Raw genomic sequence first — 25,427 nt, 5'->3', positions numbered from 1 at the left:
GCTACGCAGAGAAACCCTGTCTCAAAAAACAAAAACAAATACAAAAGAAAACCTGAAGAATTTTTTCCTTTCAACATAGAAGCTGAGTCCAGTGTCATGTGTCCATTGCCCAACATGTGGGAAGCTGAGACAAGAGGGTGGATTCAGTCAGGGAAGATAACAAAATCCTATCTCTAAATTAATACATATAAAATACAAGTGAAAATTACATAGTAAGATAAATTAGATAAATAGCCTCTGAAAATAGAATTTTCAGAGTTGTAGCCTTACTTAAGGGAAGATTGGCTTTGATGAACAGAGTAAAACCCATACTTTGTTTCAGAAGAACTAAAGCAAATCAATTTTCCCATCATTATAACAAAATACCCGAGAAAACAACTCCAGGGAAGAGGGGTTATTTCTGAATCAGTCTCAGGTTTTAGTCATAGTCACTCCCCATTGCTTCTGGGTCCGTTTGTAGTGAAAGAACATCATGGCAGAGAGCATGTGGTAGAGTAAAGTGGCTGACCTCAGAGAAGCAGAGGGACACTGATCCCCACTGGCCTACTTCCTCCAAGTAGGCCCTAAGGCAGTAATGCCATCCAATTATGAACCTGACAGTGGGTTAATCCACCACAGGGTTAGAGCCCTCATAATTCAGTCATTTCTCAAAAGCCCATCAGGTGGTAGCCAGGCCTTTAACACTGAAACCTTTTGGAACAGTTCACACTCAAACTTTAGCAAGAACACTTGATGATTCAGTGTTTGAGAAACGTAAACTGATGAAGAACAAGAGGCTACTGTTTGTATTTTAATCTACTTCCACTTTGGAGGTACCCTAAAGGCAGAAGTCTCCATTTAGTCTTTTTGTATTAAAATTTTGTGAAAGTGAAGTGAAAATGTTCATAGTTGTAGTTTTCAAAGCTTCATAGAATTGTGCTAACATTGACAGTGTGGACACTCCTAAGTGCTGGTCTGCTGTGGTCCGTCTTCAGTCTTATGTACTATATACAGTATACTGCTTGATGAGACAGTGCAGTTTCTTTAATGCCATGGATACTATGTAACTACTTAGCTGCACCATGCAATTTCTTTAATGCTTCAGATACTAAGTAACTACTTAGCTGCACAATGCAATTTCTTTAATGCCATGGATACTAAGTAACTACTTAGCTGGCAGACACAGTGAGAATCTAGTCCTGCCCTCAGGAAGCATACAGACTGGAAAGCTTCCAAAGAATGGTAGGTCACAGCTACCTGAGCCTCACATGTAAGTAGTTGGCCTATTCATTGGTTTGAACTGGCTTTATACAGGAATTGAGGTGGGAAATTAACTTGGTGCAATTATGTACCACTTCATCACTTTGCTCACATTATGCTTTTTAAAAAATTCTTATTTGTGTGCATCTGTGTGGATGCACGTATGTGGCACATTTGTGGAGGTCAGAGAACAGTTTTCTGGAGTCAGTTCTGTTCTTCCACCGTGTGAGTCCTGGTGGTCCAGGCCAGGTCATCGGGCTTGGCAAAGTGCCTTTACTTGCTGAAACTTCTCGCTCGAATGTAGCTGGAGTTTTCCTGCCTGGCCCACAGTCAGGACCAATCTCTCTCACCTGCCAGTCCCACAGCCGCTCAGACCCAACCAAGTAAACACAGAGACTTATATTGCTTACAAACTGTATGGCCATGGCAGGCTTCTTGCTAACTGTTCTTATAGCTTAAATTAATCTATTTCTATAAATCTATACCTTGCCACGTGGCTCATGGCTTACCGGCATCTTCACATGCTGCTTGTCCTGATGGCGGCTGGCAGTGTCTCCCTCTGCCTTCCTGTTCTTTCTTTTCTCCTCTCTGTTAGTCCCGCCTATACTTCCTGCCTAGCCACTGGCCAATCAGTGTTTTATTTATTGACCAATCAGAGCAACACATTTGCCATACAGAACATCCCACAGCACTCAAATGTTGCACTTTGCCAAAAGATTTTAACCTCCTTTGATAAACTGGGTGCATGCAGCACTTCTGAACTAAGATCCTTGTGGAATGTGGCTTTAAGAAGGACTTGGTTGGTAGTGAGTCATGAGGAAGCTTTTCAAATGTCATTCAAAGGCTACAAGATCCTTTTGTTGGTAGGTCTTGATAAGATATTCATGAAAACGGGAAAGGACTGGCAGCTGTGGTGGCAGTGAAGAGGATGGGTGGGGTGAGTTTGATGCTTTTGTTTTCTTAGTGCTGAGGGTTTAGCTCAGACCCTTGTGCCATGCTGGGCTAGCCTTCTGCCACTGAGCCACAGGTCCCACTCGAGAGAAATAAACTCTTTAAAAGGTTACTACAGTTAGCAGAAAACATTTACAAAGTGATTTAAGAGACATAAAGTAAGTTTTGCAGACTACACTCTTCATTGGTTAAACATCTGGTGTATGTGTCTCACTTCTACCATGTTGCCTGTATCTTGTGCTATCATGGTTTTACTGTTAAACATTTTTCTTTTTTTTTCTTTGTTGTTTGTTTGTTTTAAAGGCAAGTTCTCACTCTGTACACCAGGCTAGCCTCAGACTCATAGAATGTCGTTTTCCTCTGCCTCCTGCATGCTGAAATTAAGGCATGTACATCCACATTCTGCTTGTTTAGGTTTGTTTTTTGTTTTTTAAGAGGAGGTCCTATATAGACCAAGCTGGCCTAGAACTTGCTGTGTAGCCATGGATGATCTTGAACTCAGACCCATCCTCCTGCCTCTGCTCCTGTGTGCTGGAATTAGGTATGTGCCACCACCACCTGCTTTATGTCATGCTGGGGATTGAACTCAGGACTTTGTTCATTGCCAGGCAAGTGATGTAATAACCAGGCCACATCCCTACTCCTTAATTTTTTAAAATTTGATTTTCAGACATAAATAATAGATTTAAGAAGAAAAATTTCCATAGATAATAAGTACCTTAGTACAAGGGAAAACAATATTGAGATTCTAGCAGATATTTAGCTTGCTCTTTATTAAATCACCCTATTAGACCAAACAGCTTAAAAACAGGCTTTTCCTTTCATGCAACAAGAAGGATTGAAAATGATCCTCTAGTGTCATCTTAAATGGTCTTGCATAGTGGTACCAGTGTTATGGTAGATTTAAGGTGGGGCACAACTTGAGAATAGTCTGGGGCAGGTATGTGGATTCACCAGGTCCTTGTCCAGGCTGTCATTTGGTGCCATACCTCAGATTTCCTCACAGATGACCAGTGGCAACTGCTCTACCCTAGAAAATACAAGAAGTATGAAGCTGGCAAAGACAAGTCTGGCTGTTTCCATGTCCTTTAGCTTCATCCCTGTGGCCTTCTTGGCATGCTGAGCCAATGTAAAAGACAGGTCTATGGATGCTTCAGATTACTGTGACCATGCCAGACACATGTTGATGCTCTCCTGTTACTTTTTCTAGAAAGGACACTGTCCGGCACTTGGACCAAATTGTTAGCACACATTACTGGGCTGAAGGAGGAAGGCATGCTGGGTGCTGAGCAGTTCTGGGAAGAGAGATAGTCATAGGTTTTCTCCCTGTCCCAGGTGAGTGGTAATGATGTCACTCATGAATAGCTTCTTGGATGTTCAGTGACTTAATATATGCATCTGACTCAGAGAACCGTGAAATATTACTAGAGGTTTTATTCATTTTGTGCCACAACTATATGTATAGGAGAAGAACGTTATGTTCCTAATGTTAATGTAATTTAAAACTCAAAGAAGTTAAATACACGATATTGCGGGTTCTTATGAGCTCAATTTTTTTACACTGCTTTAATACTTAAATAATGTAGTTATTTAGTGTATTTTTGTTTTAGTGTTTCCTCCACTTTCAACTAATGAAGAATGGGAGAGATAGAAGGAACATACAGAGTTTTACCGACTTCAGGGACACGCTTGGGCGGCCAGACTTCTGTTGGAGTGAGTACCCTGGAACCAGAGCAGACTCTCTCACCCAGGATGCAGGAGAAGCACCTGCGTATCAGAGTGAAACTGTTGGATAGTACTGTGGAAGTGTTTGACATTGAGGTAAGAAGCATGATTTTTTAAGGCATATTTCCTTCTATGGTCTGAAGACAAGTAATCTGTACCAGATTCCGTTTTGCTGGTAAGGGTTTGTGTTGTGTGTTTATTCAGGTAATCAAGAGTTGCTTTGCTGACTACCCAGCAGAGTCTTTGGAAATAGTAAATCTAAGTTAACTTTCAAATAAAATTCTGAAGGGTCCGCTGTTCCCATTCTTTTGTTTTAAGAGGATGGCGGAAGAATTCAAGCTGCAACCAAATGGCTTTGACTCAGACCGTCTCCGTTCCCCACCTGGGTGTCTGGGGTCCTGGCACCTCCATAATAGATGACATGTGGTCTTGAGATGTGCCAGCATTCCTGTCTGAGCACAGAATCAGTCCTTCCTGCTCAGGGCGCTGGTACAAGGGCTGGATAAGCACTAGGAGGCAAGCCTGTGGACCAGGTGTTCCACAGTGAGGGGTGACACGGTATGCACTGTACAGTGAGGCCTTACACGGACAGGCAGCACACAGTAAGCCTTACATTGTGAATTAGTGCCCAGTGAGAGGTAGTGTGGGCTTGACCTCCTGAGGCAGGGTACGGTGAACCTGGCGTCCAGGCAGTGTGCAGCGAGGGAGGCCTGCTGTTGTGAGGAGGTGCACACCAGTGCTAACGTTGGTGTGAGGAGGTGCACACCAGTGCTAACATTGGTGTGAGGAGGTGCACACCAGTGCTAACATTGGTGTGAGGGGGTGCACACCAGTGCTAACATTGGTGTGAGGGGGTGCACACCAGTGCTAACGTTGGTGTGAGGGGGTGCACACCAGTGCTAACGTTGGTGTGAGGAGGTGCACACCAGTGCAAACGTTGGTGTGAGGAGGTGCACACCAGTGCTAACATTGGTGTGAGGAGGTGCACACCAGTGCTAACAATGGGAGGCAGTTCACATTATTAGTGCAGAACTTACTTGCTCAGCGTAACAGTTATACAGTTTTTTTGGAACAGGATCTCATGTAACCAAGACTGAACTTGAACTCTGTATATAGCTAAGGATGATTTGTAGCTAAAAATACTTCATTTGTTAGTATATACCATTTGGCTATAAATAATGCTGTTCATGAGCATTTCATGTAAAAGATTCTGTGTGAACATGTTTTAATTTCTTTGGTAATGGACAAGGAAGTCAAATTGCAACATCACATGGTAACTCCAAGGTTTAGTCATTTGAGGATGCACCAATCTGTCTCCCCAAGTCGTGGTACTACTTCTTCGTTCCCATCAGCAGTGTTAAAGGGTTCTGATTTCTCCACATTCTTTTTTGAACCTTTTATTTCAGCCATCCTAGTGGGTGTGCCGTTTAGGAAACTGCTCCTGAGATAGATTGTAAGGACAAAGTGAGTCGGTCGCAGTTAGCCCTGTCTGTCTGAGTCAGCACACGCAGAGAAGCTTCTGCAGTGCGAGGGTGTGAGGAGTGGTGGGGAAGTGTGCTGCTTCTGCCTGTAAAGACCTGAAGAGGCCGCACTAGACGAGAATCAAAGCTTGTTTGTATGACTTTTGAAGCATTTTAGTTTCATCTCCGAGTGTTATGCAGGTTTATAGAAGTAAGAACGTATTGATCCCTGCAATCCCAGTCTGTCTGTACTCTGTCCATCTGTCTGGTTTGGTTTTGGTTTTGGTTTTGAGACACAGTTTTATTCTATAGCCCAGGTTGGTATAGAATTCACTGTGTGTACAGTCCAGGCTGACCTCAAACTGAGCTATAGGGTTAAATATTGATTTAAATAAAGTGGTGCACCTCTGTAATCCCAGTTCTCAGGAGGCTGAAGCAGGAGGGTTGCCACAAATTAGAGACCAGTCTGAGCTACAGAGTGAGACTCTTAAAAAAAAAAAGTTATTCTTCCATTGTAGCCACTCCCACTCTTGGGAGTTCTTTCCTTTTCTTAATAAATGGACACTTTGTGTTCTTACTTCTTGTCCAAATTTCCATGTGCTTCTTGGGCGTGAGGCAGGGAACTCAGAAGCCACTTGTTCAGGGAGGCTTAGGTGGCTGTTGATCGTCTAGAACCCCAGAATACTGAGTTCAGTTCACCAAGAACCATGAAAGCCTCTGTCATATTCAAGGCACCCGTATCATTTGAAAGTCCCCCCAAGATTAAATACAGAAAGCCAAGGTATCCAGGGGATCTATGAATATCAAAAACACTGGAAAAAGACATGACAGCAAAGTTTCCAAAGTGCCTCCATCAGGCAGAGTCGTAGAAGATGCACAATGTGGTTTCTGCCCTTCAGATAAAGGATTGTGACAGATTATATGAATCGACACAACTCGTTGAAAACACTTTTTCTTATTCCAACTGGCTTTTTGCATTTCTTAATATTTTAACAAACTTGATCAGATTATCTGTGAAAAAATAGTTTTTCTTCTTTTTAAATCTCTGCGCTTTTTATCATATTATCACATTGGTTATAGCTTCCAATGCAGTGTTAAATACACGTTAAGAGAAGATATTATTGTCTTGTTCTTAATCTTAAAACAAAACATTTACAATCTCATCCTTAAGTATACTGTTTGCTGTTGGTTTTTATAGATGCCTTTAACATGTTAAGTTGTCACCTATTCCTAGTTAAGTGAGAGTTCTCCCATTCTCTTTAAAACCATATGTTGCCAGGCTATATTGGCGCACGCCTTTAATCCCAGCACTTGAGAGGCAGAGCCAGGTGGATCTCTGTGAGTTCAAGGCCAGCCTGGTCTACAGAGTGAGATCCAGGATAGGCACCAAAACTACACAGAGAAACCCTGTCTCAAACAAACAGACAAACAAAAAGCAGATGTTAAAATTTGCCAAAATTTTGCATTAATTGAAATGATCATTTGTTTTTCTTTATTACTTTCTTTTTTGAGACAGGGTCTCGCTATATAACCCTGGCTGGTCTAGAAGTCACTATGTAGACCATACTGCCCTGGAACTTGCAGACTTGCCTGCCTTTGCCTCCTGAGTGCTGGCATTAAAGTCATGCATCACCACGCCCTGCTCATTTGCTTTTCTCTTATTCTGTTGATATTATTCATTACAGTAATTACATTGTCATAACTCTCACTTATTACCTTCTGAACACAGACACCAGCATGTCCTGGAATCCTCAGCCTCTCATGTGTCACTAGCTGGCTCATTTTTTGTCAACTTGACACAAGCTACAGAAGAGGGGACCTCAGCTGAGAGAATGCCACCAAAGTATTGGCCTGTGAGCAAGCTTGTGGTGCATTGTCTTGATTGATTGGTGGGGGTGGGCCTATGCCATTGTGATAGTGCCACCCCTGAGCAGATGGTCCTGAGTCGTTCATACCGGGTGAGCAACCATGAGAGGCAAGCCAGGAAGCAGTGCCATTTGTCTCGGTTAGGTGAATGAGTTATACGGTTGTAAACACTGAAGTCTGGCCTCTGCTCTAAAGGGTCTCAGTTTTGAGCCTTAAGTTTGTTCATTCATTCATTCATTCATTCATTTATTTTGAGACAGGGTTTCTCTGTGTATCCCTGGCTGGAATTCATTCTGTGGACCAGGCTGGCCTCAAACCTACAGAGACCTGCCTGCCTCTGCCTCTGAGTGCACCACCACACACAGTCTTAGTTTATTTTAAAACCAGGACTTATGGTACTCCCATCCATAGACGTCATTTGCAGAAACAAACTTCGTTCCAGGATTTTGTAAGACTGAAGTAAGATCACATCATGGTTCTCACATTGACTGTGACTGGATTGAGAGGCTTCTGCTTGTGTAGAAGGCACTTACTTGTAGTGATGCAGGAAAAGGAGGATGTCTCTGTGGCAGTTTCAGGGTGAGTGCCCTGTGTGGATGTAGGCTTCAGTTATTACTCTCATTTTAATGGACTTTTAGCATTTATAGATGGGATATTTGGTTATCCAAAGGTCAGTCAGTGACTGGCTTTCTGACCTTGGATAGTCTTGGTTTGTTTCGGTTCACTGAATGAGTTGTATGGTTGGTGATCAACACTGAAATCTAGCTTCATCTCTAGAGAATCTTCACTTGGAGCCATAACTTTATTTAAAAACCTTGTAGAAGAAAGTTATGTATCAGCTTGCTTTATCCCACATGCTAAGCTGTGGAGTAGAAATGCTTTCAGCTCTGACACTGACAGTGTCCAACTCTGTCACTCATACAGTGAAGGGGGTACCTGAGACCTCACCTAGAGGGTCCTCTCCAAACTACAGAGGGCAGAATGTCTAGGGCAGGTGTACTTTCATTGGCTCATAATTTGCTATTTCAAAACTCAGAAGTTAACACGAGGGGATGACTTTTCTATTACCTGAAAGTTAGTGTTGCAGCAGAAGTGGCTTCGATGATTGGAGGAGTTGTTGGTGCCGAGGCTGTGGCTCAGTAGTAGAGCACTTGCTAGCATGCACAAAGCCCCAAGTTTGACCCTCAGCACCCTGCTAGAAACCCCACAGACAGACAGACAAACAAATAAAAAAATAGATATAGTGATATATATATATATATTCCTATAATCTTAGTGCCTGGGGGGATGAGGCAGAGGGATTGCCTATACTGCATATTGAGTACCAGGTTGACCAAGGCTACAGAGTGAGATTCTGTCTCAAAAAACAAAAACTAAACAAAAAGTGGTCTTAAGCTGATCGTGGTGGCAAAAGCCTTTAATCCCAGCAATGAGAAGGCAGAAGCAAGCTAATCTGAGTTCCACATGAACCAGGGCTACATAAAAAGACCCCGTCTCTGGGAAGATGGCTCAGGGGTAGAGAGCATTCAATGGCTGCTCTTCGAAAAGATTGTAGTTTAATTTCCATCACCCACATGGTGGCTCCCAACCGTCTATAACTCCAGTTCCAGAGAATACACATGTTCTTTGGGTCTCTGCAAGCATCTCAGACATGCATGTGGTACACAAACACTCATTCACAGAAAATAAATAATAAATAATAACTAGAAAAAGCCCCTGTCTCAAAAAAAAATAAGTAAATGCAAGAAAAAGAGATCTGGATGTAGATGTAGGATGTAGATGGGAAGGATGTCCTATACCTTCACTGAGAAATGGGAACCAAGTTCTAATGAGCATGCAGGTATTTTTTGTTAGTACTACTCCATTTTCTCATATTTCGATATCCTTTAGTGTAGGCAAAAAATGATGGGCTTTCATTTTCTTCAAGAAATAAGTTGCCAGGTATGAATCCCAGCACTCAGGCAGAGGCAGGCTAGCTAAGGCCTGTCTTTAAAAAAGAAGAAAAAGAAATACAGAGGTGGGTTGGGAATGTAGCCGCATTGGAAACATGCTTGTCTGTTATGCTCAAAGCCTAGGGTTTGGTCCCCAGCACTGCATAAATAGGGTGTGATAGTATACATGCAGTCACTGCCCATCATCCTGGCATTCCAGAGGTAAATTCAAGGCCAGCATGTGCAAATGAGATGCCTATCAAAACAAAAAATGAAATGCATAAGCAATAGTTTAACTCTGTGACAAGGGCAAATTCTCAGTCATGAAGTTCCTGCTAGAATACAGATTTTGTGTTCCAGTAAAGACTTAATGCTTTCCTTCTGACCAGGAAAAAATAGTCAGAATTCCAGAAAGTATTGTAGACAGATGTTTGCCATTTCTCCCACATGAGCATCCTAAATATGGCAAATAAACGGCTTTAGAATTCATTTTGGTCTGACCTCAGAAGAAACAACTAGTAATTTAACATCTTAAGTTTGGGGATAATGTAGGTGTTTTGCTAAAGCTCTTAGGAGATTTTAGGATACATTGCTGTTATATGACTCTGCCCTAGATCTTGAAACCTGTGATTTTGTCATGGAAAATTGATCCTTTTTTTTTTTTTTTTGATCCTTATGCTAGGAATGTGGTTGGGTGGTGCGTGGCAGAGACATTGACATTCTTATTCTTAGCTATTCGGATTGTGGTATTGGAACTCTCTGTACCAGCTCCCCACACCTAACAGCAGCAAACACCCTCTGTGCTTGACTAGAAAGTAATGATGCCTGGTGAAGAAGTTAGGTTATAAAATGGAGAATAGGAAATGTTACCTTCCTTTTCCTGGTGTCCCTAAAAATCCTTTAACCACAGTTTTGTAAGGAGAATGCTACAAAGATTCAGGATCTCAGCAGAGGGTATAGAAGCGAAATTTGTTGGTTATGTCCCAGCTTCTTTAGCTGTGGGTCACAACCCCATATGGGGTCATGTAACTGAATGTGTGGATTGTGAAAAATTTGGCATCAGTAAAAGATTTCTTTTTTTTTTATTTGGTTTTTTTTCAAGACAGGGTTTCTCTGTGTATCTCTGGCTGTCCTAGAACTCACTCTGTAGACTAGGATGGCCTCGAACTCACAGAGATCCACCTGCCTCTGCCTCCCGGAGTGCTGGGATTAAAGGCGTGCACCACCACCACCTGGCTAGTAAAAGATTTCTTAATGCAGAGTGACCAAAAAGTAATTCACAACTGAATGTGCATAATGAGTGTAGTGCTCACCCATGGTATGTCGCAAGACTTCATTGCTGCTTTGGTTCTGAACACAACATGCTCCCTTCACTTCATACTGCATATAGCTCACACCGTGCAAGGCTAGTGAATCTGCCTGAAAAGCCTCCACTCAGATTCAAGGCTGCTATATGGTATAAATTGCAGTGTTTTTATTATACATGCAGAGTTTTCCGTGCCTATAGAAATATAATGGTTTAACTATAGAAACAAAAAATTTTTTAATACTTTTCTACTATCGTTTATTTTTTCAGCAGGTATCAAATTAATATGTCTTTAGATTATATTGTGTTAGAATGTTTGTGCTGATGATTTGAGTTTCATTTAAAAATATCAAATGAACTTTGCAGAATTAGGTTAGAATTTCCAATAGTTTCTGAAATGGCTGTAAACATACTTCTATTGTATATTGATGCAAAGTAGCATTCTCAGCATTGATGACTACAAAATTAAAGTATCATTTAACCTTGAAAAACATTGAAGATGCTCTGTGTCCTGTAGTATCAAATATTCAGCCAAGATTTAATTTTTAAAAGTAAATAGGCACCAGGTGGTGGTGGTGCACACCTTTAATTCCAGCGCTGGGGAGGCACAGGAGCAGGTGGATTCCTGTGAGTTTGAGGACAGCCTGCTCTATAGAGTAAGACAAACAAAACGAACAAACAAAAAATGCACATCCATCTCTTTGTATTCTAATTTGCTTTTGTTCTTAATAAATGGTGAACTTATTTGTATACCAGAGATTTTTGTCTGTTTTGCTTTTATTATTGTTGTTGTTTTGAAGACAGGGTTTCTCTGTGTTGCCCTGCCTGTCCTGGAACTTACTCTGTAGATCAGGCTGGTCTCAAACTCAGAAATCCCCCCCTGTATCTGCCTCCTGAGTGCAGGGATTAAAGGCGCGCGCCACCATGGATGGGCCAAAGAATTATTTTTAAGAGGAATTTCTTTATGACTTCCTGGTAAATACCTATTTTATATGTCTGTATAACTGGGATCATGAAAACTTGGGAAAGGGGAAGAGGTAGCTCTGAGTTAGGTTATCTTGGCTTGTAGTACTGTTCCTTGAGAACTGGGGAATTCTCACACGTGGTGTGCTTTATCTCCTCATTACCAACCCCAACAGGGGACAGGATTCCTCCCAGGTGGCACAGGGGCAGCTGATCCATGTGAGCTGTAAGCCCCAGTCAGAACCTCTGGACTTTCTTTTTACTTACATGATCAAGGAAGAAGTTAACTCATGAGAGATTCTGCTTATTTTGCCTACGTTTTTGTCTTTGAATTCTTACTACTTTTCTGGGTTTTGGGTTTTTTTTTTTTGCATCTCTTTTTGATATTCAAACACCTACATCCTTGGCCCAACTCCTCACAGACAGGTTGTTCTGGCTAGTTTTGTGCCAACTTGACACAAGCCAAAGTGTTCTGAGAGGAGGGAACCCCAATTGAGAAAAATGCCTCCATTTAATATGGCCTTAGTCAGGCAAGCCTGTTAGGCATTTTCTTATTTAGAGATTAATGGGAATAGGGAGAGCTGGGGACAGACCACTGTGGGTGTTGCCACTCCTGGGCTGGTGGTCCTTTCGATAAGAAAGCAGGCTGAGCAAGCTGTGATGACAAGCCAGTAAGCAGCTCCCCTCTGTGGCTCCTCCTCCAGCTTCCTACCCTGGCTTCCTTCCGTGGACTGTGATTCAGGATGTGTGGACCAAATAGACCCTTTCTTCCCAAGTTGCTTTTGGTCATGATGTTTCATCACAGCAATAGTAACCCAAACTAGACAGAATTAGCACCAGAGATGGAGTATTGATGTGACAGAGCTGACCATGTTGTATGGGGGAGGGACTTTGGAGCTGTGGGCTAGAAAGCCATTGAGTATTGAGAGCTCAGTGGGCTGTTGTGGAACTTGGAAGATAATACTGAGAACAGTGCAGGTGATGGTGGCCTGGCTTATAAAGTTCAGAGGGAAGTTTAAAGACTGTCGGGGTCATTTGATATTTTGAATTAATAATCTGTGCTTCTGGTCAGCTAGGGATGAAGAATCAGCCATGATTAACAAGAGCTTAGCATCACTGAAATGAAACCTTGCTTTGCTGGGCAATACTGAACTTCTGGCAGTACACTTGGTCATACTTCTTTTGGAAGGAGAAATGGCTAGATGTGTGATTGCTCACTGATTTGTGGATTGCTGGATGGTCAGGGACTTGGAAAGGACATGATTGGAAAATTGGTAAGAAAGATACCTGGGAAAGAAGTATGTGGATAGAACTCTCCAGAAGGGCAAAGGGTATAAAGATTCTCCTGTCCCATGTAAATGCTCATCAAACAGTGACTTCAACGGAGGAGTTAGTAACCTAGTAGATAGGATGGTCTAGTCTGAGGACAGTCAGCCTCTTTCCCCAGCCATTTCTGTCATTGCTCAGTAGGCCCGAGAGCAAAGTGGCCCTGTGGCAGAGATGGAGGTTATACATGGGCTCAATAACAAGAACTTCCGTTCACCAAGGCTGACCTGGCTACAGCTGCTGCTGAGTGCCAGATCTGCCAACAATAGAGACCAAAACCCAGTATGGCACCATTCCCTGGGGTGAACAGCCTGCACCTTGGTGGCTGGTGAGTTACATTGAAATACTCCCTTCATAGAAAGGACAATGCGTAGTCCTTAGTGGAGTAGATATTAATTCTGCTTATGGATTTGTTTTTCCTGCATGTAATGCTTCTGTCAAAATGACCATCCAAGGACTTAGAGAATTCCTTACCCACAGCCTTGGTATTCCACACTGTGTTTGGTATTCTAGCCAAGGAACTTACGTCACAGCCAGAGAAGTATGGCAGTGGGCCCATACTCATGGAATCCACTCATTTTATCGTGTTCCCCACCATCCTGAAGAAGCTGGGCTGATAGAACAATGGAATGGCCTCTTGAAGACACAGAGCACCAATTAGGTGTCAGCATGGTACAGTTTCTCCAATAGCTAGGATTCATAGATCCAGGAATCAAGGGGTGAAACAGGAATGGTTCCACTCACTGTCGCCCTAGTGATGCTTCCTGTTCCCACCACCTTAACTTCTGCTGGTCTAAGAAGTTCTGGTTCCAGAGGAGGGGAGCACTCCTGCCAGGACATGGATCACTCACTGGAGCAGGAGGAGGGTACGTTATGCCACCAGGCATGTATGCTATCATTTCAAGCCTGCAATGTCCATGTGCTCATTCCTCTTTGCACCACCTTTCATCTCTGAAACTGGTTAGGACCAAGGTTTATACGTCAGCCCTTAGCCACCTGATAGAGTGTGGGCATGCATCTCTGCCAGCTTGCATCCCTGGGGGAGAGATTTGGTAGGGCAGTTTGCTCAGACATCATATCTGGGCATGCAGATACAAGGATGAAGAGTCACTAGCACTGGCTTCCTGAGGCCAGGGGAGTTGTAGGCCAGGTTGTTCCCAGAAGGCTCATAGGTCACGGGAGGCCTTCCCTCAACTGCCCAGCACACACACACACACACACACACACACACACACACACACACACACACACGAGTCAGACAGTACTTTCAGAACTGCTTGGCTCCCTTAGCTGTTCTGATGGCTCAGAAAGAAATGGGGGGCTCCAGCTGTTTGCTGCCTCCTAAGAGGTGTGAGCGGTGAGATTGTTCCTGATGCTCAGCTGTATCTAGCAGACTTGCCACACACATTCTTTTGTGTCATCATGTGTACATTTGTGCTTCTGAGTTGGGGGTTACCTATCTTGAATTGCTGCCAAGGTGTTGCTGTATTACTCCGGAAAGTAAGCTGTTTTATAGTCTTGTGACCCCATAGGAGTCAACTTGTTCCCAACTTTAGTCCCTTTCCTCTCATATCCTGCTACCGTCTTCTGTTCTGTTTTGTTTTACTTGTTGTTTTGTTGTTCTTTCCCAGCTTTCCCAGAGCCTTACTATACTGATGGCTCCTACTGTCTACCCCCTGACCTGCTGTGGGGCCTGCAACAAAGTTACTTCAGGCCTGCTCTGGTCACTGCCTCAGCCGTGTGGTCCTCAAGTATTGCTTCCCCCAAGTACTCCACCTCAGTGGCCATTAGAGCCCAGTGGTAAATAGGTGGGTGCCATGTTGTTGAGAGTGCCCTAAATACTGTAGACTAGACACTAGGCTCTGGCTGTGAGAAGAATCAGTGAGCTTGGGAATGGGACCCTTCAATCACTTGTTACCATTGCCCGTCACCCAGTCCGTCAGGGACCTCCTGCTGAATCCGTGCTTTTCTAACTCATTCCCCACTCATCTGTGGGCAGAAAGTCTCTCTCTTCTCCATGCGTGCTTTTCCATCTCAGCTTCACCTCAGCTGTGGAGCCTTTCTAGGCCACGTCAGCCCTGCTTACATTTACTTCCTCTTGAATGTTTAAAAAGAAAATTCTAAGTGATGCACGATGGTGTATACCTGCAGATCTAGCAATTGGGATACTGAGGAAAGGGGATGGAGAGTTTGAGACTAGCCTGAATTACATAGTGAGATTTTTGTCTTTAACAAAATTGCTTTATTCTGTTATCTGTCACTTTAAGAAAGTAACCAAGATCTTCCCAGAAAGCTGAGGGGACAAATACAATCATCTCTGTCTTTTCAGAGACAGTGATCTACTTTTCTGCCTTACAGAATATCATATACTTTTAAATTTTATGTTATTTTACAAGCAGTGTGGCCCCATTTGGGCTATGCTTGGGCAATTCCTTGGCTTTCTGGGATGTGTGTCCCTGGAAAGTCTCAGACAGTAGCTGTATACAGCCATCACATCCATATGCTGCATGCTGCTACCATGGGGGTCTCAAGCTATTCTGCCTTAAGATTTTACAGAGGGTTCATCTAAAAAAATAATTATTTCAGCTGGGCATAGCACACATATTTAATCCCAGCACTTGGGAAGCAGAGGCAAGCATATCTCTCTGAGTTTGAAGCCAGCCTGATCTAATAGCAAGCCCCAGGACAGCTGACTTAGAGACCCTGTCTCAAAAAAGAAAAAAACCCCAAACAACAAAAACCAAAGAATTGTTTCTCTTTGCAAGTAATGTATATCAAGTATAGAAACCTAGAAGCTCTCATGGCCACACCCACAGGTGGCTGTTAAAGTGGACAGCCATCCACACTTCCGAGGAGCCTTAAAGCCCCAACCCAAAGTGAGCCTACATTAATGGACTCCATACCTGTGTATGAGGGGACATGAAAGGGCTTGCTTCCTCTTTCCTCATTGGGGCTAGAAGACTTCAGTCTTTGCACCGGGAAGGAGTTTTCATTATTCAGTATGTCTGCTGCAACCTTGGCTTTAGACTTTCAGCCTCCAGAACCAAGAGGCACATATTAGATAAGTTATACAGTCTGTGATGTATTTGTTATAACAACCTGAGCTATGCCATCTTTCAACTCAGTTTTTAAAAGACAAATAACCTAGCTTCCACTCTTATCCAAGGTTGCACAGCTAACGTGCCGAAACACAAGAATTCTCATCCAAATAACTTTCTCTTGTGACCCCTTCCCTTTCTAGATCTCTTCTGTCACACCCTGTGCTCTGATCTTACAGTGGCAGTTGCTTCAGTTATTTTTGTGTGGCTATCTGAATATCGTGTTTGTGTGTGAGTATCTGAATACTTGCCGTGTATACTTCAAAGCAGAGGGCTTCTTCAATGGTTGGCTGTTTCAAGGAGGTTCCTACGTTGGAGTAAACTGATTATACCTGGTTGAAATTTGGAACATGCCCTATGTCTGGAGGCTGGTGTGGGGGTATGTATGGCTTATATATGCTGTTTCCTGCCCTGTCCCCTCGGCATCACCAAGCCATCCTTGGCTGTGTTTAGACTTTGCTTCCATGGTCTCCTAGCCTTATCAGGTTTCAAGCCCTGGGTTTTGTTTGCACTTTGCCATCAGCATGTGTTACTCAAGGACTCTCCTGGAATTGCACCGGCTTCTGGCCTCCTGTGCTGCAGGTGTCTTTACTCCCTGGCCTTGACTGACTGCAGGCCAGTCCTTGGGTTTGGATTTAGTTTTCTTATTTTTACTGAAAGAAGCCCCCTTTTTAACATTTATTAAAATACTTACTTTATTTCACATGTGTGTTTTTGTCTCCCCACACCTACATGTCTGACCACCACTATGCCTATGTCCTTTCATAATATTCCATACATACTTAAAACCAACTGTGGAAATTTGAATGAGAATGGACCCCCATAAGCTCATACAGTTAAACACTTGGTCCCCAGTTGGTGGAACTGTTTGGGGAGGATTGTTGGAGGGCGCATCACTGAGGGCAGGTTCTGAGGGTTTAAGAGACTCTTGCTATTCCAAGTCTCCCTCTCTCTGCCTCATAGTGTGTGTGTGTGTGTGTGTGTATACACACGTGTATATGTGTGTGTGCGTGCAGGCAAATACTCATACACAAAAAATAAGTCTTAGCCGGGCGGTGGTGGCGCACGCCTTTAATCCCAGCACTCGGGAGGCAGAGCCAGGCGGATCTCTGTGAGTTCGAGGCCAGCCTGGGCTACCAAGTGAGTTCCAGGAAAAGGCGCAAAGCTACACAGAGAAACCCTGTCTCGAAAAACCAAAAAAAAAAAATAAATAAATAAATAAATAAATAAATAAATAAATAAATAAATAAATAAAAATAAGTCTTAGAATAAATTAAAAAATTATATTTTCCTCTTTGTTGTGCCATATACACTCTTTCATTGGAGCTGATTTTCTGCTTTTTAGGAAGGTACTGCTAGTTTAGGAATTTGACAGGAATATTTGGTCACTCTTACTTTGTCTGTGTGGTTTGAAGTGGGTTTCCATGCTGCAGCGAGTGGTGGACATGAGCAGGGCCCCAGCATGGTGAGGTCACAGGGTACACTGACGGGCAGGTTCTGTTTCTGTGTCCAGTTTCACATGGACTCACGAGTCAGGACCCACTTCTGTTAATAAAGAAGAAATACGGGATTTCTAATGTCAGTTTCCTTTAGAGAGTTTTCTTTGAGCCAAAGATAAGAGTAGAAAGATAAGAAATAAAAGGAAGTCCTGTGTTAATTGTCCAGATCCTACACATCAATTCATAGGTTGCTTCTCTGGTTTCCTGTGTATGACATGCTACACGCAAATCTGTTGAGAAAACGAGGTTGGTAAAACTGATGGGCACAATCCTTTGGATATGCCTTTGTTCCTGCTCAGTGGGGAGACTTAAGCAGCTTCTTTCACTAATGGAATACAAGTTCACTACTATCTGCACATCTGTTCATGCCTCAGGCTCTACAAGTCCAGTGGATTGTCTACTCGGAAGTTTGTCTCAGGGTCTGTGTCTCAGGTACATCTCTTCACTCCTGAGAGCCACTGACAGGCAAGTGTTCTTTGTACTGGTAAGCCTGGGAGCGCAGGTCGGTCCGTCGGTCCCCGGGGACCAGATACCCGATGACCCTCTGCTAGCTGCAGTCCCCTCCTGCTTTGCAGGGCCTCTGCTCCTGTCACACTGCTCTCGTTGTGCAAGCAGTCTGACTCGGAGCTTGCAGGAGTGCCACAGGGCTTTCCTTTTTCTGCCTCACACATGGGGCCCTCTTTTCAGGCTAAAAATGTTAAGGATGCCCAGTGCAAGGGCATTCTCTAGAGTCTGCCTACTTAGTTATTCATGATCTAGTCAGGAGACAGACACTACACCACACTCTAGGACCTTAACCTGGGATGTTTACCAGGAAGAGTCGTTAACTAGTTACAGCTGGGGAAGAGGAGCTGTGCAGAGTGGAGGGGAGGAGACTCAGTGGAAGACAAGCTTGCAAAGGCCTCCTTCCTCAAAGCTGAGGTTCAGACCCCTGGATGATGACATCGTTCAGTGATGCCAGTGGAACAGGTTGACTGGCATGAGCTGGAGTGCCGGTGAAGTTCCTGGGATAGTGGAGTCACTGGCCATCCTGCACACGGCTGACAAGAACTCCTGAAGTCTGAAAGAGGAGAGAAATTCTCCCTCATAGTATCCTCAGTGCCCTGCCCCAACACCACAAAGCATGGCTGAGGAACAGGGATTTGGGGTTGAGAGACAATAAAATAATTGTCTCACTGATATTAACAGGTTTCCATTAGAATCTTAGGCTGCACTGTTTCCTTGAGTAGTTTAAGGTAACTGTTGCCTAACATCAAGAATATCGGTGGGTCCGCCGACAGGTGAACTTGTGTTTCCTCATGTGCCCTGATGGAGAGAGATTTGTGTCTCTGGATCCCCTTCCACTTCGTTTGCTTGCTTGCTTGCTTGCTTGGTTTTGTCACACTGAGTCTCCCTGTTTAACCCAGGCTGCCTGGGACTTCAGAGTCCTCCTGTCCTAGTCTCCTGAGTGCTGAGATTACAGGCGTGCACCACCACCCCTGTCTTCAGCACCCCTGTCTTCAGCCGGTCTCTTGTCTTAAGGATGTAGACTGCATGGAGTCAGCATCGGTCCCTCACTGTTACACAGTCAGAAGCACCCATTAACACCATTCAGGGATATATGAGGACGCAAGGTGGACTGAAGATGACTGTTCACAATGTTGACGAGCTTTCAGTGAATCTGGAATGAATAAAGCTACAATTGCCTGTAAACTCTCGAGATTTTTTTAATTGTGCCATGTAATACATTATAAAAGGCAATCTCAAGATTGTAAAACATCGGCAGCGAACTTCTGCCCTCCAGGGTTCTCCTATTGTGCTGTAAGCCTGTATTTAAGACCTCTTCCCTCCTTCAATCAACAGCATTTGGCATTTAAAAAAAAAAAAGGCAATCTGACGCCAGGCGGTGGTGGCGCACACACCCAGCACTCGGGAGGCAGAGTCAGGAAGATCTCTCTGAGTTCGAGGCCAGACTGGTCTACAAAGTGAGTTCCAAGAAAGGCGCAAAACTACAGAGAAACCCTGTCTCGAAAAACCAAAAAAAAAAAAAAAAAAAAAAAAACCAAAAAAAGAAAGAAAAAAGAGGGGCTGGAGTGATGGCTCAGTGGTTAAGAGCACTGACTGTTCTTCCATATGACTGGGGTTCAATTCCCAGCACCCACATGGCAGCTTACACAACTGTCTGTAACTCCAGTTCCAGGGGCTCTGACACCTTCACACCAATGCACATAAAATAAATTTAAATAAATTATATATATAAAAAGGGGGAGGTTGGGGATTTAGCTCAGTGGTAGAGCACTTGCCTAGCAAGTGCAAGGCCTTGGGTTCAGTCCTCAACTCTGAAAAAAAAAAAAAAAGAAAAGAAAGAAAAAAGAAAAAAGGGGGGGGGCAATTTGAGGATGACCAAATATGAGACAAGAAACAAATATTAAGTAATGAAGCTAATAGTATAGATACAGATTTTGTCACGGCAGCTTGGCTTGAACTGTAAATGGGTGCATGAGGCAAACAGGCTAGAGGACAAAATCAAGCTGTGTGCAGAAGAATTTTCCCACAGATCTGAGACAAAGGATAAAGAAGTACTTTGTTAGCTGAGCTTTTGTGCCCATTTCTATCTAGACAGAATCTTTAATGGCACTTTTGTAGATGTAGACTTTGAACAATATACTTTATGTCTAAGCTTAGAGAAGGGACTTACTTGAATGCCATGACCAACTAAAATGATGACGCACTGAACAAAATGTTTTGCTTTTTACCCTGTAGTTCTCATGTTGTATTCTGATCTGGATGGCTGTGTTGTCAAGTGGGATGCCAGTATGACAGCAGGTTTCTCTTCAATCCGAGTGTCTATGGACGGCATCAGTGTTTCTGTCCGTAGATGAACAGCCTGTTCACTTTATGTCATGGAGCATCTTGTTTCACCTCATTACTGCTTTGAGGGTAGGCTATTACTGTCTAGCTGAACATGAATTTCTTCATGTTTAGGTACAGAAAGTAAACTTCTAATATAGAATATTTGGGATGGTAAAATATGGGGGCTGGAGAAATGGCTCTGTAGATGGAAAAGCACTTGCCCTGCAAGCAAAACAATCCAAGTTCAGGTCTCCAGAGCCCGTGTCAAAGCCCTCACAGTGGTTCTAACACTGTGTAATCCTAGGTGCAATCCTCACACTCCTACAGCAAGGTGTTAGACAGAGGCAGGAGAATCCCCTGGAAGCTCCTGAGCAACTAGCCTGACTGTGAATCACGGCAGCAGACAGCAGGAGAGGCCTGCCTCAGGCAAGGTGCGAGGCAAGGACTGACTCCCATAAAGTTTCTCTCTCACTTCTGCAGGTGCGCCATGGCATGTGTGAGCCATGGCATGCATGCACCTGCAGTCACACGTGTTGTACACACACAGAATGGACGTGACAGATGTGTATAACACTAGGAACAGAGTTTATTATGACATTTAGTAAACTATTGGTCAGGTCATGAGGAACCTGTAAAAATTAAGGGGCCTGAGCCTATAAAAACTTATTTGGAAAGTAATGTTGAAAAATATTCTCAAAGTTTTGTATCTTTAAAATATATCATGGCAGGCTAGAGAGATGGTTTGGTGGTTAAAAACACTTGGCTGCTCTTGCTGGGGACCTGAGTTTGGATCCCAGCACCCACATAGTGGATAGCAGTGATGCTGTGGTGGTTTGAAAGAAAATGGCCCCAAAGGGAGTGGCACTATTGGGAGGTGTGGCCTTGTTGGAGGAAGTGTGTCACTGTGGGGGCGGGTTTTGAGGTCTTTTTCTCAGGCTTCCCTCAGTGTGACAGTCAGTCAATTTCCTGTTGCCTGCAAGATGGAGGACTCTCAGCTTTAGCACCACATCTGCCTGCATGCCGCCATGCTCCTCATCATGATGATAATGGATTGACCCTCTGAAACTGTAAGCCGCCACCGCAATGAAATGTTTTCTTTATAAGAGTTGCCGTGGTCATGGTGTCTCTTTACAGCAATAGAAACCCTAAGAAAGACATACTCTAGTTCAAGGAATCGAAGACATTTTTCCAACTTCCATGGGTATCAGGCACACACATGTTGCATATACATGCATAAAAAAACCCCAAACACATAAAATAAAAAAATCTAAAAAATTAAAATAAAATACATTATGATAAAGATAAAAATTCTTCATGTTTTATATTTTTTTCCTAATGCTGCAGATCTAATCCAGGATCTTGCACATAGTAGGCAAGCATTCTCCCACTGAGCCACATCTCCAGCACCTATTCTGCCTACATATAGGCAGGAGGAAGAAACTATTAGATGCCATTTTGAGTAAGTTCATCCATTACATAATCAAGGGATCATCTCAATGCCATCTGTTGTCTTGTCCTCTCAGCAGACCCTCTCTGAAAAGATAGTTACAAACTTGAGGACCTTTCCTATGTGAGCATCCCAGGAAGGGTCTGCATCCTGGTGTGTGCTGGCTGATGCTCTCTGGTGGTGCCCCCGCTGTTTTCTGTGTTAAGTTGTTATGTACCGGTTTTGGCTTGGAGACCTGTCCATGCATGGTGCAGAGCCTGTTTCCTGTTATTTCATTAAATGTCCACAAAACCCTTTCAGGCCATCTTAGTTAGGCTTCTGTCCTGGAGATAAACTGCCATGACTGAAGCTAATGGGGAAGAGAGGGTTTATTTCCCTTATATGCCCATATCACAGTTCGTTATAGAAGGAAGGCAGGGCGGACCTCAAGTAGGAACCTGGTAGCAGAAATTGAAGCAAGACCATGGAGGGACACTACTTACTGGCTTGCTCCGCATGGCTTGCTCAGCCTGCTTTATTATAAAACTTGTATCACCTATCCACGGTTGGCACTGCACACACTTGGATGAGCCCTCCCACATCAGTCATTAATGATTAGTCAAGAAAATGCCCTAAGGCTTGCCCACAGACCTTCCCAAATGGCTCTAGCTTGTCACGTTGACAAAAAACTAACGAACACCAGGATGAGAATAGCATTTCATCTTCAAATGAAGAAAAACCAAGGCTTAAAATAACCACTCAATAGAAACCAGGAATCTAGCCTCAAAGCCTGTCTCATGAGTAGACAGTGAAACTTGCCCTTGCTTTTAACCACAGGGGCCAGACGATGTCTGGGGAACACCCTGTGATCAGAGCCTCTCAGGAAGGACAGCTGCTGGTACAGTTTGGAGATGCCTGGCAGCACACCCATGAATCAAGGGACTAGAGAGAGGTTCTACCTGATTGTGTTTCTCATTGACCTTACCATCTGTTTCTGTTCAGATACAGAGTCTCTCCTAAAAAAAGCTCACTTGTTGAAGGCTTGGTCCCTAGCTGATGGTAATACAGAAAGGTGATTTGGTTATGAGAGTGCCTTCCTTCTCAATGGACTAATCCATTGATTAGTTCATAACTGTTTGTATTATTTGGAAATGGAACCTAGATGTAGGAAGTTGGGCGACCAGAGGCATGTCTTTGAAGGGTATGTCTTGTTCCTTTACCTTCCTTTCTCATTTTCTCTGCCTCCTGTGAGCCACTTTGGCCCACCACATGCTCTCTGTCAGATGTCCTGCCTCGCCATGCACAGACCCAGAAACAAGAGTGCCAAGGGGCCATCTTGGAAACCTTTGAACATCTGAGTGCATAGTGAATCACGTTACCTTTTCCTCTAACATTGTATTCTGGAGAGACTTCCATTTCAGTATGCAGATGGCAGCAGCCTTACTCTTTTTTTTTTTTTTTTTTTTTAACCTTTCTCAGCATTTCCTGGTCTGAATGTTCAAATGTCAAGCAGTCCTCTAGTGTAGTCGGACTTTCCTTTGGGCAGGCAGCTCACAAATAAAGACATGGAGACTTACTATTAATCGTGAAAGCTTGGCCTTTGCTTAGGCTTTTTTCCCAACTAGCTCTGTAACTTGAATTAACCTGTTTTTATTAATCTACATTCTGCCACATGGCTCGGTTACCTCTTCTCTGTACCATATGTCTGACTTCTTCAGTGTCTCGCTGACGTCCCTCTTGTGCCTAGATTTACCCCAAATTCTCTCTCTGCCTGGAAGTCCTGCCTGTTTTCTCCTGCCTAACTGTTGGTCATTCAGCTCTTTATTAGACCAATCACAACAACACATCTTCACGCAGTGTAAACAAATATTCTGCCACACTTTACTGACCGATTGATGTTTAAAGTTAGTATTGGCAGTATTATTGTAACAAGTGCTGTTTTCATGCGTGGTTTTACACTCGTAAAGTACCTCTAAGAAGTGGGAATTTCAAGATAATGATACAGATGCTTGCGTTTGTTGGGTAGTTACCACCCTGGCCCCACTAGAGGTTGATACTTGCTCCCAGCAATGAGCATGCCTGTTCTCCACATTCTCCAACATGGTGTACTTTGAGACTCCAAGTTTTGCAGAGAGATGATAAGTGTAATTTTCATTTGTGTATCTCTAATTCTGAGCTCATTGAGCCCTCTGTCACTTCCTTCTGTCTTCTTCCTTTCCTCCTCTTCTTCCTCTCCTCCTTCATCTCCTTCCTCCTCTTCGTCTTCCTTTCCCTTTCTTTTCATGGCACAAAGGATCAAACCCAGGGACTTGTACATGCTAGAAAGTACTGTCCCCGAGTTATCCTCCAGCTGCGGTGATCATCTTGTCTTTGCCCCTCATGTGCCAGTCTTAGAAGTGTGTACTGGGCTTTGGATATACTATGCTGGGCCTTGCTTCTAGAAGTTTTATGGTTTTAAGTCAGATATGTTAAAGTCTTTATTTTGAATTGACTTCTATATATGGTATTAGGTAAGGGTCCAGTTTCTTTCTTTAGCATGTGGTTATTCAGTTTCCCCAGTCCCATTTATTAAAGAGTTTATTGTTTACTGTTCTGTCTCCTTGGGAAAAAAAAACTAGTTGACTTAATTGCTTCTGTTTATTCTGAGCTCGCTATACTTCATTGGTTTTGTGTATAGCTAATTCCAGTACCATATTGTTTTGATTGATGTGGCTTTATAATGTCATTTGAAATCAGGAAGTATGATGTGCCCAACTTCGTTTTTATTTTCAAGATTGTTTTGGGTAATATGAGACCTTTTGTGGTTAGACACAAATTTTAGACATTTTTTCTATTTATATGAAAAATGCCATTAGAATCTTTAAAGGAATTGAGTTCAATCTGTAAGTCCCACTTATATGCTGTCTACAAGCAACATGCCATTTCGATTCAGAGATGCTTATAGGCTGAAATGGTATGCCATGGAAATGTTAACTAGAAGAAAAGAGGCTGTACTTAACCAGACAAAGTAAACTGTCTGTAAAAACAAGAAAGTCACTATGTAATGATGGACGGGTCAATTCAGCCTGAAAGTGTAATGAAATATACATGTACCCAACATCAGAGCACCTACCCCTAAAGCAAAACAGTAGCATATGAAGGGAGGAAGCTGAGAGCAGGACAATTGTTGGAGACTTTGGTACCTTACTGAGATACTAGACAATCAATCAAGAAGCTGCAGACATGAACAGCATTAGAGACTAGTGAGCCTGTTCCAAGATAGCTCACTTTTTTTTTGTTGAAAATGTAATTGTTTCTTCTAATCTGTCCTCAAATTATAGTCAATTGTATAGGTAAAGGCTATTGACTTTTGTGTAATAGTCACATGATGACTATTCCCCTGGTCACATGACTGGATTTGACTTCTTTTATAATAGTTTCTAGTTGCTATCCTTGGATTTTTAAAATAATATCATTTTGCAATTTATGATAGTTTGCTTTTTTCCTTCTAGGTTTTTACCTACTCCCTACCCCCCCCCCCCCCACCCCATCTCTGGTTTGGTTTAGTTTGATTTGGTTTTTTTTCTTTTTTCTTTTTTTTTGATTTGGTTTTTTCAAGACAGGGTTTCTCTGTGAGTACAACTCACTTTGTAGACCAAGCTGGCGTCAAACTCACAGATCTGCCTACTTCTGCCTCCTGAGTACTGGGACTAAAGGCATGCACCACCACCACCACCACCACCTAACTTCTTTTTTCTCTTTTACTATAAGTGTTAAAACAACAGCATGGAATTTTGGAAGTCAATCTTAAGATGATAAAGAATAA

General features: G+C 43.1%; 1 protein-coding gene across 2 annotated transcripts in view; it reads left to right on the top strand.

Moving 5' to 3' along the window:
- The window catches only part of Farp2 (FERM, ARH/RhoGEF and pleckstrin domain protein 2), a 98,156-nt gene that overhangs the window by 10,782 nt on the left and 61,947 nt on the right, over positions 1-25,427 (top strand). Inside the window, exons 2-3 of one of the 2 annotated variants that reach the window (XM_052750326.1) lie at positions 3,401-3,525; positions 3,801-4,011. In XM_052750326.1, coding sequence (XP_052606286.1) covers positions 3,829-4,011 — 183 coding nt within the window. In that variant the 5' untranslated portion in view covers positions 3,401-3,525; positions 3,801-3,828. The remainder of the gene's footprint in view (positions 1-3,400; positions 3,526-3,800; positions 4,012-25,427) is intronic. The other variant, XM_052750327.1, reaches the window with a different exon arrangement.

Source organism: Peromyscus californicus, unplaced genomic scaffold (genome assembly GCF_007827085.1).
Source record: "Peromyscus californicus insignis strain IS unplaced genomic scaffold, ASM782708v3 Scaffold_21__1_contigs__length_65335640, whole genome shotgun sequence".
NCBI lineage: Eukaryota > Metazoa > Chordata > Mammalia > Rodentia > Cricetidae > Peromyscus > Peromyscus californicus.
Note: the sequence above shows the minus strand (reverse complement) of the source record. Positions and strands in the feature narration are given on the sequence as shown.